Source organism: Pundamilia nyererei, unplaced genomic scaffold, assembly GCF_000239375.1.
Source record: "Pundamilia nyererei isolate P.nyererei 1_Seehausen unplaced genomic scaffold, PunNye1.0 scaffold00138, whole genome shotgun sequence".
Classification (NCBI taxonomy): Eukaryota; Metazoa; Chordata; class Actinopteri; order Cichliformes; family Cichlidae; genus Pundamilia; species Pundamilia nyererei.
In genome coordinates this window covers 1,402,246-1,422,043 of record NW_005187539.1, presented here as the reverse complement: position 1 = coordinate 1,422,043, position 19,798 = coordinate 1,402,246, and the positions used below count along the sequence as shown (strand labels likewise).

The 19,798-nt window shown below is 41.2% G+C and overlaps 1 protein-coding gene across 1 annotated transcript in view; it reads right to left on the bottom strand.

Annotated features, from left to right (window-relative positions):
- mtmr11 (myotubularin related protein 11) overlaps positions 1-19,315 on the bottom strand; it is a 38,386-nt gene extending 19,071 nt beyond the window's left edge. The window contains exons 1-2 of the mRNA XM_005744064.2: positions 18,602-19,315; positions 8,081-8,150 (exon numbers count right to left, since the gene is read on the bottom strand). Of these exons, the coding sequence (XP_005744121.1) occupies positions 8,081-8,150; positions 18,602-18,658 (127 nt within the window). The 5' untranslated portion in view covers positions 18,659-19,315. The remainder of the gene's footprint in view (positions 1-8,080; positions 8,151-18,601) is intronic.
- Positions 19,316-19,798: the final 483 nt, after the last annotated feature.

The following is a 19,798-nucleotide window of genomic DNA, read 5'->3' as shown; positions in this document are numbered from 1 at the left end:
CACACACACACACACACACACACACACACACACACACACACACACACACACGGAAAGTCTGGAACTTTCACTCAATTATCTGAAAATAACAGTAGAGTCAGAGCTCTGAGTCACACAATATTTCACAAACACTTGAATTCTTTCACAACAACAATGAGATTCATTTCTAAATGATTTTCCATCCATTCTCTTCTTTGCTTTGTGAAACTTTCAAGAACAAGATGATGAACAATAGATCTGAAACAAGTGTGTGCAGCGATTTTCTCAGCCCAAAAGAAAAAGCGAATACAAAGATGGGGCGGTGCATGTTTTGGCTGTTGGCTATGGTCACATGATTGAACTTCACTGGTTGCTTGAACTAAGCCAAAGTACTTAAACATGTTTGACTTGACTTCAGAACTCTGATCGTTGTAGCCATTTTGTCCTTTACATGATCAGGACGAGAAGCTTGAACTACATCAGAAAACCTTCTGCATTTTTACTGCATCACTGGACAAGTCGCTCAGTGCAACACAGACAAGAAGTCTGCAGGAATCATCCCAGGAAAGAACGTTTTTCCAGCTTTGATAACACATAACATCCTAAACAGCGTACTTATGTGTGCTAGTAATCCTGTTAAGAATGTCTCTGGGTAAATGGAAAGAAAGAAAAGAAGCGTCTGAAATTCCAGGACAAAGTTCCAAAAACAAAACTTTTCACCCACAAAAGTCTTTCACACACAAACACAGATGTGCAGAAACACTAAGAAAACACAAAAGAAGAACAAAGGAAAACCATTACACACACACACACACACACACACACACACACAGCAGTGAGGTAACAGTCTACCACAGGAACACAAAGCCTCTGCCAGTTAGACTGTGGGTTTCCATAGCAACAGGGTCTGGGATTGGGTGGACGTGGAGAAAATGGCCTTTTTGTCCATGACAAAGCAAATGTTTTCATTTCATTCAAAAGACAATTTAAAAAAAAAAAAAAAGATGGGGGAAGACCAAACTGAAAAAAGAAAAACGTGCTGAGGAAACACTGAATTCCTTCTCAGGATAATGAAAGAACTGCAATAACACGGCCCTGATATGAAAAATGACAGCGGAGATGTTGGCTGTGTTTAATGAATGTTTTGGAGCATACCAAAGCACAAACAGGAAACGGACATTTCTTTTCCCTTGCACATAAAACCCTCATTTATGCCGCGAGAGAAAGAAAAAGAAGACAAGCCATAATTTGCTGATTGCGCAAGAGGAGCTTAAATCTTTGAGTATGCCCTGTGATTATGCTTATGCCCTTTAGCCTTTAAAAGCATCCATTAAAAACCCTCTAGGCTGGGCTTATCAATTAAACCCAACCACACATGACCCAGCTACAGAGATTTAGGATTCTTTGGGCAGTGAACACGAGTCTTTAAAAGAGACAATCTGGGGTTTTGCGTGCCTCTTTTTAATATCACTCCAGGGAGCAGCAGAGCCGAAAACATTCGTGTAGCTGGCAGATTTGAGACGCCTGCAGAGAAAGGAGAAGAATTTGCATTCTCTATTGAGATTTAAAAAGTTTGTGTAAGCAGGTGATTCATCCCAGCATGAGTCAGCTAGACAAGGGAAGGTGTTTATGAGACAGTTTAATCCAGTAGTCTTTTATGCTCTTCCTGAATCGCTCCAGGTACAGTTTTACAACTGCTGTAACAACTTTTACGTTTTTTAGAAGTACAAAATTCATCAATTTATATTAAAAATTACAAATCATCATTATCGGTATTGGATACTTAGGGGATTTTGTGTGGTTTGCTGAAAACTTTCATTCAGTCTGTAACAGTTTATACAAGCCAAGGAAAGAGTCGATGTAAGTAACACATGTCGTAAAAGAACAGTTAAACCTGGGTTCAGACCTTCGACTTAACCAGCTTGAAATCTAATCACATAAAACTGAAGACATAAAAACATAATTCAACAAGCTGGCAGTGACAATTAATGAGTATCCTGTTAGTGCTATGGACAGTTGTCAAGTTGTCTGTGAGTGAGTGATGCATAACTACTGAAAGGAAAGTCAAAAAATACTTGCAAAACTAGTGCGGTGTCATGGTGGTCATGCATCCATGCATCCATCAATCCTCCCAGAACTGAAAATGATGCTACAGTAGTGCCGTTGAGTAGGTCCCACAGACTCAACTGTTAAAATGTCCAACTTTAGCATTAAAAATCAGGTTTACAGCAGGTTAAAAAAGAAAAAGTGTTTTCACTTCTATGGATAGTTTCTCCCTAACACACAGAAAGCTGTAGCTCATTACTGTCTGTTAGGTCTCATCTCCACTAATTAGAGTCCTCGACCTCTGCATTTTCCATGATAGTAGTGCCTATGAAAGCATGATATTTTTTTAAATGGAAAAGTTTGGTTAGTGTAGGTATTGATGAAATTATAGTATGGTATTAGTCTCTTAGCACGGATCTGTTGTATTCACTCAGTTTACTGAGTGAGGCCTGAGCTGGATCCTTTCAGTGCTAAGACTTAAAAATCCATCCTGGGCTCCTCCTGATGTCTCCAAGACTGAGAGCAAAAACTAGAAAACTAGGAGGGGAAACTAATTTCATATGCTTCTACCTGCAACCCGATTCCTTCGATAGCAATATCTCATTATTGTTGCTGACGGTGGAACAAAAGCTTCGCATTCTGGCTCAACTCGATCTTCAAAATGAAGGTTCAGCACAAACATGCCAGTCCAGCTCACTTTTCACCTTGGCATCCCAAATGAATGAATGAGATCCTCGGATACATACAACTCCTCCGCCTGAGGCAGCATCTTTTGCCACTCCGCTCCACCCTTTTTTCTTTTTTTCTCCATCAACTGGTTTCGTAAAATTGAAATTCCCAGAAAGAAAGTCAGACAGAGATGGAAACAGACTATAAAGAGTTGAGACTCTGCCAGGTGTCAGGCCAGCTGTGCGTCATGTAACAGACAAATATCATTAAAACTGTTTGATGGCAACAGCAGCTTTACACATTCCAGGTGAATTAGTCTTTGAAAACATTACAGGAGGAAGAGCTCACCAAAACAAAATGTTGGGTTGGAGTTTGGACGCTCAAGGCCAGTACATATTCAATAACTCAGACTATTCTCAGAGCAGAAAAACATTCAGTCCAAACAGGAAACAGTTTTTGACTGTCAGGATTTCTCACATTGTTGACTGAGTACAGGATAATAATAATAATAATAATAATAATAATAATAATAATAATAATAATGGATTGCATTTATATAGCGCTTTTCGAGAACCTCAAAGCGCTTTACAATTCCACTATTCATTCGCTCTCACATTCACACACTGGTGGAGGCAAGCTACAGTTGTAGCCACAGCTGCCCTGGGGCAGACTGACAGAAGCGAGGCTGCCATATCGCGCCATCGGCCCCTCTGGATGTGTTAATTTAGCAGCATACGGGGCTTTCCTTCACATGAAGGGCTTTCCTTCACGCTAACTTCAGTTTAGATGAGAGAGAACGACGTGGAGGATGAGAAAATACAGCTGAGATGCATGTGAACCATGTGTGTTTTATTTGTTTTCATGCACATTTGTTTCTCATTTTCAGCTAGACGCATGCAGAATGAAAGGTTTCTGTCCTCTTGAACCAACAGGGAGGATAAGCTCAGGTTTGGAAACAGTGGTATCCGTACTGACAAAGAGAAAATACTGGACACAGAAACAATCCTCAGCCTCCCAGTGTCAGAAAACGTCCTGTTCCATGTGATAATGTGATAGTGATCGTGTCTATCAAGGTGAAAAATCCTTTTATTTTTTTAACTGTTTTACTGAAACATCCATCTAAAGCAACGAACACAAAGAAAATTTAATACCTTTCTCAACATCGAGATCGAAACCCAAGTATGCAAATATCGATGCTGAGGTCTCTTGTCCATCAATCAACAAGCTGTAAAGCTGGTTGACAGCCTTTAAATCCCACAGTAACATTAGACTCTGGAAAGAGGGGATTGTGAAGATGCTCTGAAGGGGGTCCTGGCCTCTTGGCTTTGTGTGTGAATGGACAGTATCTCCCCCCTTCCCCAGTCACAGCATTGAAGCGGTACATGATCTACCTATGGCTGCTGAGCTGTCCTGACCCGTTTAGGCCTCCTGCAGGCCGGCTCGGTTTCTGAGGTCCTGTGTCCTGGTGTCACATGAGAACACCATCGATGTCTCATGCTGCCCTTTAACTACTGACAGAACAAGACAATGTCTGCAAATATATTTTGGATTCCACAAACTGCTTTTTCAGCTCATCAATGCGTCTGGCTTGAGAGGACACATATTTTAGACCCTTTTTAATCACAGCTTGAGACGGGCTACAAAGTAACAAAAACATCACTGTGCTGGTGGCATGAGACCCAATGAGACGGTTTTAACATGAGGAGGGTTGACAAATGAGCCATTCTTCTGAAGAGTGTCTGCATGTATGCATTCAAGCAGGGAGAAAGAGCGAGTCGACGGGTGCAATGTGAGCCCCTTCACTCAGATCGGTAACACTAACTCATGATTTCTTTGCGTCTGAAAGTCAACTTGTTCTCACAAATTGCCTCAACACTTTCTCTACAGAGGATAAATTCCCCTGCCTGAAATCCAAGTCTGTAGTTTTAGGACAGAAAATTTAGATCTCAACAGAAAAAGAAAAAAAATCATGACAAGGCTCCAAATACACATCTGACTTCTGTCTATTAATATAAGGCAGGTTCTTGTGGACAGCTGTGTTCCTAATCTGGCTGGAATGAAGGTGGAGAAGGAGAAGAAAGACTTCAGAGAACAGTAAGATGCTGTTGGAGAAGGAGATGAAGTTTAAAGCCAGCAGGGGAAAAAAATGTGCAGGAGAGACTTTCGACATTTCACAGTGAAATGCTAACGGCTAAGAATAGACTTTGCACTTGTGTGCGCGCTTGTGTGCGTGCACATGTGTGCCGTCAACCATTTGCAGTGTCCGGTGAGTGTTTGCTGAAAACACACTCACTGCTGGAAAACAAATTATGCTGGCTAGATAAATTAAGGAAGTGTGTGTCTTTAAAAAAAAAGATAAAACAATGTGTTGTGTTTGTGTGTAAGGTCAGTCAGTGGAAGCGCACAAAGTCACCGGACACCATCAGGAACACCTGGCTAGTGCAGGGTTGGACCCCCTTTTACCTTCACAGCTACTTTAGTTCTCGTGGCACTGATTCAACAACGTTCTGGAAATATTTATCAGAGGTTTTGCTCCATGTTGGCGTGACAGCATCACACAGTTGCTGCAGATTTGCTGGCTGCACATCCGTGATGTGAATCCATCCCAAAGGTGCTCTGTTGGACTGAGATCCAGTGACTGGGGAGGCCATTTGAGCACAGTGAACTTACTGGCATGTTCAATGAACCATTTTGAGATGGTCCGAGCTTCGTGACATGGCACTTTACCTCCTAGATGCAGCTATTAGGCTGGGTTGTTTAAATTATGCTTAGATGGTAATAACGGGCCCAAAGTGTGCCATGAAAATATCCCAGACACCACCAGCAGCAGCCTGAACCACTGATACCCGGATGGATCCATGCTTTCATCATCTGAATGTCGCAGCACAAATTGAGACTCATCAGATCAGTCAACGTTTTACCATCTTAGTGGTAGCCTCAGTTTCCTGTTCTTAGCTGGCAGGACTGGTCTTCTGCTACTGTAGCCTGTCCGCCGTATTCAGAGATGCTCTTCTCCATACTTTTAGAAGAAGTGATTGCTTGAGTTACTGTTACCTTCCTATCAGCTGAAAGCAGTCTTGATATCCACTTTTGACCTCTGGCATCAATAAGTGATCAGAGAACTGCCGCTCACCGACTATTTTCTCTTCTTCTGACTATCCTCTGTAAACAAGATGGTTGTCTGGGAAAATCCCAGTAGTTCAGCAGTTTCTGAAATACTCAGACCTGCCCCTCTGGCACCAGCAACCATACCACGTTTAAAGTCTCTTAAATCACCTATATTCCTCATTCTGATGTTCAGTTTGAACCTCAGCAGGTCCTCATTTTCCACAGTGATGCATGCACACACACAAGACTAAAAAAAGACCTATATAAAACCTTTCACTGCTATCAGACCAGCACAAATGAGTTGTCAAACCACACCTATATTCAACTGCAACCTTTACACTGACCTCATTTACACACCAGTTTCATGGTCACTTCCACCTCATCAGCTGTCCCCAAGGTTCCACTTGGTCACAGTGACACACATATACAGGAAAACAATAAAAGAGAAAATAGGGTTGGTGCAGTATTTAATATGTTTTTATACTCAGGATAAATATACTTTTATACTAGCGGTTACACATAGGTTAAAAAGTACTTGATAGGGGTTTAAGTTTATTAGACCTGTGGTTCAGGTCAATGCGCTCTGTAGGGCAATTGCTGCTGTTAGCTTTAGCAGCTTTGTTATCGCGCCTTTGAAAAATAAAAGGAGCCAAATGACAAAAACCGAGAAGAATTGGACAAAACATTCCACACACACTGAACCTGAAAAGGGTCAAATAGGATTCCTGACCTCATAAACTCCCAAACAGCTCACACATGCAAACACATTTCTACTCAGTCTGCTCTGGGATGCTGAGCTGGGAGAAGCTGCTGATATGCAGCGTTAAAGATTAGCCTGCGTCAGATCAAGGAACTGTGATCTGCTGCCATTCTTGTGAAAACCTCCAGTGCTGACACAAGAATATGAGCAGGCCTTGGCTCAGGGAATAACCCACACTGTATACCGGCAGTCCTGCACTGGTCAGCAGATTATCCCTCGGGAAGAGGCTTGACCTCTGGTAAACCTAGAAGGCTAAATTCTCTCCACAGCAGGAGTTTTACCAGCCGAGGAGGGCACAAGAAAGTGATTTCAGGCTGACACATGTAAGGTTATATCTCCAAAAAACATCTGCTATATATAAAAAAAGAAGAAGAAGTGTAATATGCAACACTTGTTTTGTGAAAGGATTAAATTCCTGTGTAAGTGCACCATAGATCTGCTGAAACCCATATGACACAAAACTCTCTACACTGCTCAGCATGAGCTGAAACTCACAGGCACCATCACTGCTCCCAAATCACTGACATCACAGCAGCTTTAAGGACGAGGGGCTTTATCTTCATCAGGAACTGATTTACATGTGCGAAACTAAAGCACTTCCTGCTTCCGTCTGACCACATTTCAAGCCACCTGACTTTCTGATTTCATCTAATGTATTGTATTATTCTTCATAGAGGTTTACAGATTTCTCTCATGTGTGTTTCAACCTTTTCCACTGCAGATGTTTTCCTACATCAAAGGCAAAGCACCTGCTGTGGCATTCCTCCATCCGGCGGGGCTACAAGTGTAATATGGAAATTTTAACCCGAAGAGAACAATGAAAGCAGCAGCAGCAGCTTTATGTGGAGATATTTTTACTGACCTTGAAGCTACAGGGAAAATCATTGTGGAGTTTGTGCTGACTAAATTGACAGAGATTTTAATCAGTCCAAAGCAAGACAAGAGCAAATGACGTTGTAATACGAGTATTCAGCAGATTTGAGGTGAAAAACATAAATGAATAAACAGAGGAGAACACGGGGAGGGAAACATGTGGTTCGGATTCAGGCTCAATGTTGCAGCTGTTTCTTTTTTTTTTTCTTCAAATCATAGAAACAAAACAAGTCCAGGAAAGAGCCTGTATGTAAAAGATGGAAGGCATCACAGTGATGTTTGCATTATGTAGCATCAAACTGACACATCCAATTTTGTGACTCTAAAAATTAGCAAAACTTCAAAAGTGAACTTTATATTTTATCCAAAATAATCTGAAACTAGTGACTGGATCCAAAATTTAAACACAGGGCCCCCCCCCCCGTGTTTCATCCAACTTCCAAACACATTTGCAAAGGAAAACAGAGCATCTGCTTTATAAAACAAAACCAAACAAGGAAAATTAATGCAATGTTTGTTTTTGTAAAAAAGCAAAAAATCCTAATTGGAAGTCAAATCAGATTACTTGGCCATCCACACTAGTGACTATTTCAATGATGTCTTTAGACATAACTACAAAATCAGTTTGTAAAAGCATAATCTTACCTGGTAGGCATCGGAGCCCAAACAGATCTCGACTCCTCGCGTTTACCCCGGTCTGACTCAGCATCCTCTCCTGAAGGCAAAGACAGCAGACATAAACATCATTTAATAGGAGGAAAGCCAAACAAGCTCTGTACAAACGTAAAAATATACCTGCACGTACGAGGCTCATTTTATATTTAACCCCTTCATTAGTTGAAATGAACCTTTGTCCCATATTTGCTCAGATAACCAACCAGCTCCTCAGCCCACAGAGTTCATCAAATCAGATAAGCAAATAACCCTCCTCACCAACACTTTACAGAGACCCTAAACACCACACTGGCAATGAAAGTTTTCTACTTTTGAAATGAATAATCTATTTCTGACCTCGACCACAAACTGTTTACACGAGAAATCCAAATGCAGACAAAACAACAGCGAGGCGACTCCTGGTGGGAGCATCGCGTCACCTCCGGCCTTGATTACATTTAAACCATGGCTCTGGCCGACGCCCTCATTAAAGTCTGACTCTCAGTCTCAGTGGACTTGTTTTCAAAGACAAAGAAACAAAGCCAACCGCACAAAGTCCCATGATTCTTAATTTCCATGTTGCTTTTCTGTTTGTTCCTGCTTTCTCTGGTCTCACGTACTTGAGCAGGACTGGGAGCAGAATCCAAGCCCACAGAGCCACTGAGGTTTCTATAATCAGGCCGTGAGCTTACTAGCACACATGCTTCCACTTAACTTTGCTACTAACCCCCCTTTGTGAAGGCCATTTACATTTATCGCCCATAATAAGCCGAGGTCTGCAATGTGAGAGGATGGTATGATTATACAGGTGGCAAAGAAAGCTTTAAAATGGTACAGAAACAGAGGAAAGGCCCAAATTTACATTGCAGAGCCTCAGATTTCTCTCCAAACACTTCTGGCTGCGTTTGGCGCACAGTGAAACTATTAATCACCGTTTAATGCACCGGCTTTATCGTGAAAAGACTCCGAGTCAGCAAGGAGGCGCGAACAATAACAATGAATCCACTCAGTCGCCTGTGTTATGCTAACAATTTTGCAGTGTGGTGAATTCTGTTTTAGCGGCCTGCTCGTGAAAACCTGACGCTGTAAGCTTTGTGGGCCTTGATGAAAAGAAGAAACTGGGAGCGCTTGACAAAGAGGACCTTTGCTCCCTGTGAAGGTTGTAAAATCACACATCATGGCTCTGACTTTTCTGTCTTTCTGCGAGAGCGTCTGGCTGTCTCTGTAGTAAAAAACCCACAAATTGTGCTGCTTGGTACCGATGCTTTTAAATCCATGCGTATGTAACATGTGTGCACGGCTCCATGTTAGCCTTTGGGGGTGTGGCTACGAACGCTTACGCGACATATTGTGTTTTTAATCGAGGCAGTAAATCTGTGAACTTACACAGATTTACTGCGTTAACAGAAACATATTGTGGAAAAACTGGTTAGAAGTATTTTTATTACAATGCTGGTGATTTGACTTTGTGGGGATAAGCTTTGCTTACTTCACAGAAATCTTTGCCTTTCCCTGTTATTTTTGGCCATTTCACCAACAACAGTTTATTATAAGGCTTCAATTAAATTAAAACCCAGTCCTGGGGCAGACCAGAGCCTCTTTTGGTGAACACTAAGATGTATTGTGTATATACCAGAGTCATCACTGCCTGATTCAAAATCGGCCTTTGGGAGGCCCATTTATCCGTTTTACCCTTTTCCTGTTATTTCTGGTCATTTAATAAAAAATATTAAATTTATACCTGAGCTAATGAAGCCTCACATGGTTTTTCGTTTTCGTGTTATCAGATTCACTACTTTTTAAGGTGAGTAAATGAAACCTGTTGCTTGTCTTATTGCCAGGCTTTTCCTGGCTCAAACTGAGTGCTCAGGGAGTTGCTGTGCGTGTAAGCGCAACTGTTTTCCATATAATCAAGTCAAAGAGTATTTATTATCGGTATTATTTTGATTAACATGCATGTTCCTATTATTCACAAAAAGGTAAATATTTTGATCACAGCTGTGGTGTTTTTCCTCAGGAAACCCGAAACCTTTTGACATTTCTTCAGCAGGAAGAACTCCTGCGTGTGCACGTGTACTGTAGCTGTTAACTCAAAGTTTTGGTGACGTTTTGAAAACAGAACAATAAAATACTACGAGCACTTAATGATGTCAAGTTGGAAAATTTCTTGCTTTGAAATCAAAATCCAGACTCTTAAATCTCTAATAAAACAACAGGAATCAGCTAATTGCAGTTCTCCCTGCAAATATTTTCCAAAAGATCATAAATATGATTATTTTCACCCATTTTACGAGCTAAACTAAAATGAATAAAACTGTCTGCTAGGAGACCTCGCTAGAGAAAAACAAAAGTTAGGACACTAAAGTTTTTTTTACAAGCCTTCGTTTGTGCCAGAGCATTGTTCTTTTTTTTTTTTTCCATCTGGCTTTAAAATGTCTGCACATTCTTTCTGTCTCTCCATCAACACCCACAGAAAACCCACAGCTGGATTCCTTATTCCCCTTTAAATACATCAAAGATATTCATTTATTTCTCAAGTCTACATGTCCTCACCGCGAAAGGCGAGTAAACTCACTTTAATAACAGCAAAACACAAGGTGAAGCGCCGGCTGTGATACGAGAGGAGAGGAATGAATGATTCCCACTTTTAGAACATGTGAAATGCAGAGAATTTAACCTTCACAAGCAAGTTTTGCACAACCAAGGCAAATCAGGAAGAGATAAGGAAAACTGAGATAATGTCTACTTTAACTTAAACATACTTTGACCACAGTAAGGCCGCCCTTAAATCTCGGACTCACGTGTCACTTAAAAACCACATTTCCAGGGCCGTGTTTCTGCTGACATGTCCCTTTTGCTTTCATTGTGTGGCTTTTGAATACCCTACTATATCACTTTCATTGCCCACCCCCACCCGTCTCCCTCTCTGCCCCACTTTTGCCCTCCTCAAACTCCCTCCCTCTTACTCTCGGGGACTGTGGCCAGGGCTTATTGCAGTTTCCATTGCTCATGGCTTCCCTTTGCTACTGCAGCCAGACTTCTGCAGTAAGCGTGCCTTGTTCCTGGGTCTGGAACAAACTTCTTTCCCCAAACACGTGGCCAAAATCACGAGGGAACAAACTTATTTTTTGGTAGACATACATCTCATCATGTTCCATTTTCACTCCCTATATTTAAACTGCTTACCGCATCTTAAAAATTATTTTAATTTGCATCACTCTGAGGAGTCTCTGCTTCACCAAAAGTCTTGAATGGCGATCTAACCAGTCCAAAAACAATGATGTTGAAGTTAAATATCCTCAGTTGGTGGAGAAGGAATTTTATTTGCAATCTTTTACCAAAACATACAGTTAAAATTTGGACTCTATTGTTAATATGAACAATCCTGGGTCTATTTTGAAAGCTACCCCCACTGTGTAATGCCTGGCTTATAGCACACGCACATTAGCTTTTAGCCACCATTCTCCCACAGCCTGTTTATTTATATTGTGCTTTTCATTTCCTTGCATGAATGAGGGAAGTCACATGGCATTGTGACTCGGAAGGAAAAATCAGGACGTGATGCAGTTTTGCTAAACAGGGACCACTTTGAAGTGTTTTTCTCGGCAGACATAAAACAGAACGTTGGATTTGCTTTAGAGCTAGACCTGTGATATTTTACTGTAGATGATACCACAGAAGCAAAAGATCTGATAGAATCACACTCAAAAGGAAAAACCTGAAGGGCAACCAACCTCTGTGGAAATGCACCAAGCCTTTACTAAATGCTGACAAACAGCAGAATTTCAGCCAAAGCTCCATTTGATCTTAATAAAAGGAAACACAGAAATTAGAGAAACTGTTTATTAAATATATTAAATTATACATCAATATTTATCAATCTTTAATGAGCTGGGCATTCTAGTGGTTAATATTTAATATTTAATGTGGAAATTGATGCATCGGCCTATAGTGAACATCCAGTTTAACCCATTTCTGTAGATAACCTTGAAGCAATCATTCTAAATCTTTTATCATGACTGTCTGCTAACAAGACTTTGTTATATATATATATATAAAAACACTGTCAGTGTAGACATAAAAACACTGATAATAACGATGTGTTTATGGTGTCCCTGCACCAGGAATGCATTTCCTACATCAAACAGCGGCCCCCACAAAGCAAGTACCATAACAAACCATATGCATACAATTGGATGCACTGTCAAAGTCCTCCCACAAGCAAATCTCACTTCACCAAGCCCAAGCCCCACTTACTGAGCTGAGCCAACCAATTTAATTTTTATTCAAATTGTGACTTTTGTTCGAAATCATTATTAAATCAGGATAAATTTGTTCCTTTTCTGCACTCATGAATATGAAGCTCTTGTCTTTTGAATCAAACCAACTCCTTCCTTCACAGCAACGCCTCCATCTTTCCATAACAGCTCAGACTCACTCACAGTTTAGTAGAGCTCGGGCTGGAAAGACGATCTTTCCACAGAACAAGTAAATTCCAAGAAACGTTTCATTGATTAACCTGTGATCAGGATCATTAAGGCAGCAGCTGCCTCTGACTGTCTCCAATATCAGCTACATTTAAACTGAGATTATGGTTTTTGATGTAACTGAGCAGCCCAAGAAAGACCAACAACTTCAATTTCAACGGTCACAGGACATTTTTTTTTTTACCATTAATGGGACGGTAACTAAAAAATGTTTGACGCTTGACTTGTGGCTGATGTCCAGCCCTGATGTCCAGTGCACTTCAAAATGTAACGCTAATTTACACAACGGATACAGTTAGCCAAGAAAGCGATGATTACACATTTTTACTAAGATCATGTGCAGATATGCCCTGACACTGCGGTGAACTCTGGAGCTTCGATCAAAGGTTAATGTTAAATGTTTCCAGCTATCGGTTGTACTTTGGAAAGAACTGCGGGTTGGTAATTGGTTTAAACAAACCATTGTGTCTCCACTACGATTTGTAATGTGTCTTGAACTTTGACCCTCAGCTTGAATAAAAAAGAAAAAGAACACAGATGGTCTCTCACTATATCTACCTCTACATTATTCCCGTCTGGCTGTGGTAGACTGTCAGACAATGACACACTGTCAGATCGGTACGGTGAGGCTCAAAGGTCACACAAAATGAAAACAGTGCTTTGGTTATGATGGGAGAGCAGAGCAGTCAACAGATTTGTGAGATTAAATGCCAACTTTAGACAAACACTGATAGTCCTTGACATTTTACCAGATCAATAAGATTCACCTCTTAAGTCACCATCACCCGTATGCCACTAACTTAGCAATGATCAGATACCAGGTAACTTCTGACGACTCAACCTCTGAGCGCAGCAATCATAGGATCCTTCTGTGGAGTCAGCAGATACACTTCCTGTTCCATGCTTCAGTCATAGGTTTGAATGAAGTACGAGAAAATAATCCATCCATCTATTTTCTCCCGCTTATCCACTTCAGAGTTGTTGGAGCCTATCCCAGCTACCACAGGACAGGGACAAGTTACCTATGTTAGCAACAGCTGGGCTAATGAAGAGAGACAGACAACCATTCGCACTCACATTCACATCTTTAATTAAAAATGATCAATTAATCAATCCACACTAATGGATTAATAACTGAGAAAAGGAAAAATGACTCAGACAATAGCTCTTAGTTACATGACTGAATCTCTGCAAACACGTTTGTCATGGGCTCATCACACTGAAGGATTATCTGCACGCAAGCAAAACCCACCCAAATGGACTGATCAATCAATACATGGACTAAAAGCAAAGCCAGAAAGCCTCCAGTACCAAAAACATCTCTCTGTGCAGATATCTGTTTATAGAAACCAGACAAACATGAACAAACGACAGAAGCAGCCCTGTCACAAGCCCTGAATGAAATCTGACAGCAAATGTCATCAGTCGCTACACTTCCTGTCAGAGGATCCCTGACAACACTCTTCATTTAAGGGAGGGGAGGGCTGCATGGCCACTAGACAGATGACTCGGTGACTTAAAGGTTATAAGTCTGATGCGCAGTGGCCAGCGTGCCCATCAGCAGCAGCACATCCTCCGCCTGGTCTCTGCAGCACTCTCTCGTCTCTCTCTAGCAGATTAATGTCTCAAATGGCTTAAATGAAATACCAGCGTTGGATATTGAACATTATCCAAGTGTGACAGTTCACCACTCGTGTGTGACATTATCACAGTCACTCCATACAGTCAAAGAGACAAACGACCGAGCCTCTACAAGCCAAGCCTCTCCGTTAGCGAATGGTGCCGCTAGTTAATTATCACCCAATGCCAGATCAATACCCCTTCTAACCGGACCATAAATCTGCTGTGGGGTTAAGAGGAACCCATTGTTATGCTCTGTTTAAGCCGTGGGAGCATCTGCAGCACAGAGGCTAGTGATGAATGTGTTGCCGGGGCCCCGTGGGAGCGGGTGTGGGTGACTGTACTGCTTTGGCCCACTTCTATCGGGGCTGAGATCTTAAGCCACTCTGAATAGCGCTCAGATGATCCGTCCTCTGGCATTTTTGATTCTGTGGAGCTTTGTGGTGTGTGCCTTTCATGCTGACTGCTTCAAAGCTGGCTGGGAGATGCAGATAGAGTGAACTCAGGGGGAATGCGCAGCCAAAACAAGCTTGAATATGCCTTTTATTCTGTCAAGATGCAGGCCTGCGCATCCTTGTAGCATTTAAGCGCTGCTGTTGTTTTCTGTTTCACTGAGCTGAAACTGAGACTTTAAACTAGAGGTGAGGGAGCTTTTTCAAATCTGTGGAATGATTAAATTCACTTTAGAAATTCACAAACTACTCCTACATTTAAGTCTTTGCTCAAGATTAATTTTTACTCTTCAGCCTTTAAGTCAAATTAAACCTTAGACAGGAAGCTGCACTTAAAAACTGCACTAATAATTACAGGAGATCTTTGTTAACGCTGGTTTTACATGTGCTGGAAATATAAAGTTGACCTTGACTTTCATCTTTCAATCTTCTTGGTTCAACTTTTAAATTTAATATTTGCACTAATTAGCACAGTTTCTGAGTGCAGCTTCATACCAGAGATCGCCAGCATTAGTTGATAAATTAGGACGTCACAAACTCCCTTTGGTTAACACATTTTCCTCCCAAGCAAAAGATCCCACTTAGACTGCAGTAGGAGACACAAAGCCAGCCCCGTGCACTCCCAGTGCATGTTGATAAATCAGTACCAAATTGAATATGCAAATCTATCCACGATGGCGACCCCTCAGAAATAAGGGAGCAGCTGATAATTGAAAAGATAAAAGATAATTGGGGGAAAAAAAACAAAACGATTATTTATCATCTGTCTTTCTTTGTTCATTTTTGTCACAGAGATGCTCTTTTATCCTCTAAAACCGAACCTCACTCCTCACAAGTCAAGAAAACCGACATTAATATTTAATTCAGTGCTCTGGAAGCACTTTGGTTTTAATTCATTTTTCTTAAACGTTAAATTCATTATGTTTCAAAAGTCACACTGTTGTGTTAAGTATTTATAATCTCAATTCTGATGAAAATCCATGTGTGATTACGGTTTGTTTGCCTTTTGCAACACACCAGGATTCAAGAAGATTAAACGTCCAAACGGCAAAGCCATCTGGTCCGAGATGAGCCCAGGGTTGGATTCAGTTTTTTAAAACCAATCTTAACACATGCTCATGGCACTGAAACATAAGAGTGTGTGGGTGGCCTCTGCACAGCCTCTACATTTACAGTAACTCAGAGTAGTAGTGAGCTGAGGGTATGAAATGAATAAAAGCATTGAAGCTGAAGTTAAGATACGTTAATTTCCTAAATCTCAGGCACATGGGGTTCAGGCGGGGGGAATGTGATGATTCCTGAAAGTCTTGTTCTGAGGAAATCAAATTCAAATGTCTTGAACCGCAAAACCACTGTCTCCATGGTGACAGCCAGATGTTGTGCAGCGCACATCACCTCCCCACCCGACTCCACATGCAAGCCTCGCTTGAGGGCAGAGTACAGGCATCTGTTACCATTTCCCCCTGCGGCTGCTGAAAATAACCGAGGAGAGACAGGCAACACAAAGACGCAGCCAAGAGTCTGTTCCCGAAGGAAAAAGGCGGATCCTGACGCATTCATACTGCCTGTGTGTACGCACAGCTTTGTGCTGCACATCAAACCAACGGCCTCTTCAAATCCCCACCCCCTCTGGAGCTCCTAAATGGGGACAGCATCAAAAAAAAATTACCTTTACTGTGTCAAAGCCGTTCATTACAACATCACGTGACCAGGAAATTATCAACAGAGACCAAAGAAGGAGGAAGGGGGCCACAGGAAGCCAAAATATTTCGCCAGAACTAAATACAGTGGAGAGAATTGACCTAGTTGACTAAAACCAGCGTTTCCCAAATGAGGCGGCTTTTGATTTTGTGACAGTCATAAATTATGATGGAATTGCTCCGTTTTTTTATTATTTATGCATGTAACAAAACAAAAAAAAAGAGAGAAAGAAATCCCATTTTTGAGTTCCTAAACACAAATTTTGCACACGCATCAGAAGTGCTGGAAATTTACATAGTTCATGCACCCCGACAAAATTTCAACAAAGTAGCCCCAGAGCTGTATTTTGCATACATGTGTGCAAAAGTAAAATTCCAAGACATAGCCATCATCTGAACACAACAGGAAGTCTGCCATTTAACGTGCAATTCTGCTGCCATTTCTGCCATTTCCAGGCATTATATGTTAACAAGCTCATTCTAGAGATTTAATCAGATCAACCTTTAATCAGCTCCATCAGCCCAACGATGCTAAACTGCAAAGCCTTTGAGTTTTCATTGAAGAGCATATTTCCAGCACCATGACGTAAAGAAACTGACTCATTCATTCTCTAATCTGCCCCAAGCTTCAAACGCTTGATAAGAGTGCGGACTTGGAGGTGTTTACATGCTAATTTTGAGTCACAGTCATACTGCAACAGGAAATAAGCATTCTGTGATAAACAACATGCTTATGGGCTACATGACATTTTGCATGTTGGTTGTACACGAGATATAGCAACACCCTGCACAATTAATGGCTGTTCTCACCACAAAGTGGACACACAACGTGTTTTGTAAAGCAGATAAACACATATTTGGACTCTGTACTTGAGTTATTCAAGTAAAAGTCTGGTATTTTTAAGAAAGTGATTCAAGGCTGCAGGATCAACATGCATTACCTAAAGTAAAAGTACTCATTATTCAGAATGATCTAAATTACATCATTGGATCATAATTACTGATCTGTACAGTACTTTAATGTCGTTTTAGCTACCTATAATTAATGATATACTAGTAAATTGATATTTTTAAAAATCTGCAAAATAATAACAACTTCCTTAAACTTTCGAATAAAAGGTACTGAGTACAAAATGCACTATTTATGTCCAAAGCACTAGAAGTAAAAAGCTGCATAATACAGAATTTGAAATAACCTATTCTAGCATATCCCAAACATATCTCAAGCCAGAAGCTGCAATCAGCTTTGGGCAAAGGGACTTTTATATGTCCTTTATTAATCCAGGTAAAAAGTGTTTTTTGAAAACGGATTAAAACAGAAACTGCAACAAATAGACCCCTTACAGCCCCGACAGGACTGGATTCATAATAAGGTAAGTATAATAATGTAGTCATATAGATAGAAAAAGGTAATTTCTTTTTTTCTATATATAAAACCCTCTGTAACGCCCGTATCTACAGCACTTTTGGCACATTCATATTTCAGGATGGACCTGTGGCCACCTCATGTCCCAATCTGTGGACACACCCCTGTAGGTGACCTTTAATAGTAAACAAAAGCAGGCTGAAACGCAGCTCTCTGACGTTAATGATGAAGACCATCTGCACCGTTTGTCTTTATGTGCTACAATTTAATCCCCACACCAGAATCCCAGAGGTGATTAAGATTCCCCATCCTTTCACTGGCCTTTAATTAGGTGTGCAGCCAACGATGGTGACACGATGTACCCTTACTGTAATTATAAATCTCCTTGTTATCCCCACAGTGGGAAGCAGAGGCAGCCTTTGCTCGTTTCCCCCCCTGCAAAGCTCCAGCTCTGAGCGGTGAACACTCCTGAAGAACCTCTGAGCAGGGACTGCAGATTTTTGGTTGCAACCTGACTACATGACTGTACATTTATAGCTCAGTTTGGTGAATGACGGTCAGTGTTTCCTGCATGGTGACACTGCCTGCTCTGTGGCCTGTGAGGTGTTTAATCACGCAAGGAGTGCTGATGAGTTATAGCACTGCGAGATCAACTTAAAGAGGTCAAACCTGCTCTAAAAAAACCAGAAATCAAGGCGATAATTGCGTGCACCATTCATACTGAAGCTACATGCTGCAGGAGAGAGCCCAAAACAAGTGTAGAAAAGCTCCGTGGTGAGTGTGAGAAAGACAGAAGAAGGAAAACGAGCGGTCACAAATGAAAGGATCAAAAAACCTAAGCCTGTATCAGTGAATAACAAAGCCGTGCCGGAGCGTTGTGACCTTACCTTGATGTCTGGGAGCATTTGTCTCACTTTGAACGTGGTTTTAGATCCTGTCAACATTTTTCACGACGGCTCAACTCGCACTGAACTGAAGAGCAGGAGCGGACTAAAGCTCGCAGAGTGGATCAAAAAAATCTGTGTTGTTATGAGCTGACGGTCGCGACGTTAGCGCTCTCCTCTTCCCATGTTCAGTCGTTAAAACGCGAAAGAAACGTCCGGGGGCGAGCAGCTACGCTCGGCTAGCCTGTATCACCGGCTGCTGCTACAACTGAGGTGTTCACTGTGGACACGCAAACTATTTTCATCGCTGTTGTCACTGACAGCATCTGAGACTGTGACCACACCAAATATAAAAAAAAAAGCGAAAGCACAGCCTACTGAACTAAGACCGTGAGGACTCTCTTATGAAGTGGCGTGACGGAGAGATGTGTTCACCGTTAACTGGGGATTTGCTGCCCATTGCGTAGCGCTCTATTTGTTTATGCCTTCGCCATAGTGAAACACACCGGTGGAAAAAACAGAAAAGCCAAGCGCAGCAGCGGTGTGGAGCTTCTTAAAGGCACAGGACATCTTTACTGCCAAATGGAAAGTTAATAAGGGAGGGAAGAAAGACTGTGACAGGAAGTTTTGTCATATTCCTTTGAACAACCGTTTTACCTACTTTCACATAACCCCTTGAACTCAACACAGAGATATCGTGGTAGAAATGTGAAAACTGGAGTAAAGTGATGACAAGTAACACGCTTAACTTCGTTTTTCATGACTCACAGACTACTTTAATCATATTTTAATATACTTTCGTCTTTTCTCTCTTCTCTTTCACTTCTTACCTTAACCAGTCGAGGCCCATGGTATTTTTCAGGTTAAAAAGGGGTTCTTCCTCCCCACTGCCATCGAGTGTTTTCTCATAGGGAAACATTTGATCATTGGGACTCTTTCTCTAATATTGTAAAGTTGTAAACTCATTAATATCTGTTCTTGTGAACTGGCATTATGTAAGTTAAAATGAATTAAATGCAATGGGCAAATGTAAAGCGGGAAAAATAATCTGTACTGACCTAAAAATATCTGTTAAAAATGAAACATTGGGATAAATTACATTACTGCTACAGTATCTATAATACTTTATGATAACCAGGACTCTAAGCATGGTATCAGGCCTCTGTTCTAACATCACAAAATGTGATTCTATCTTTAGCT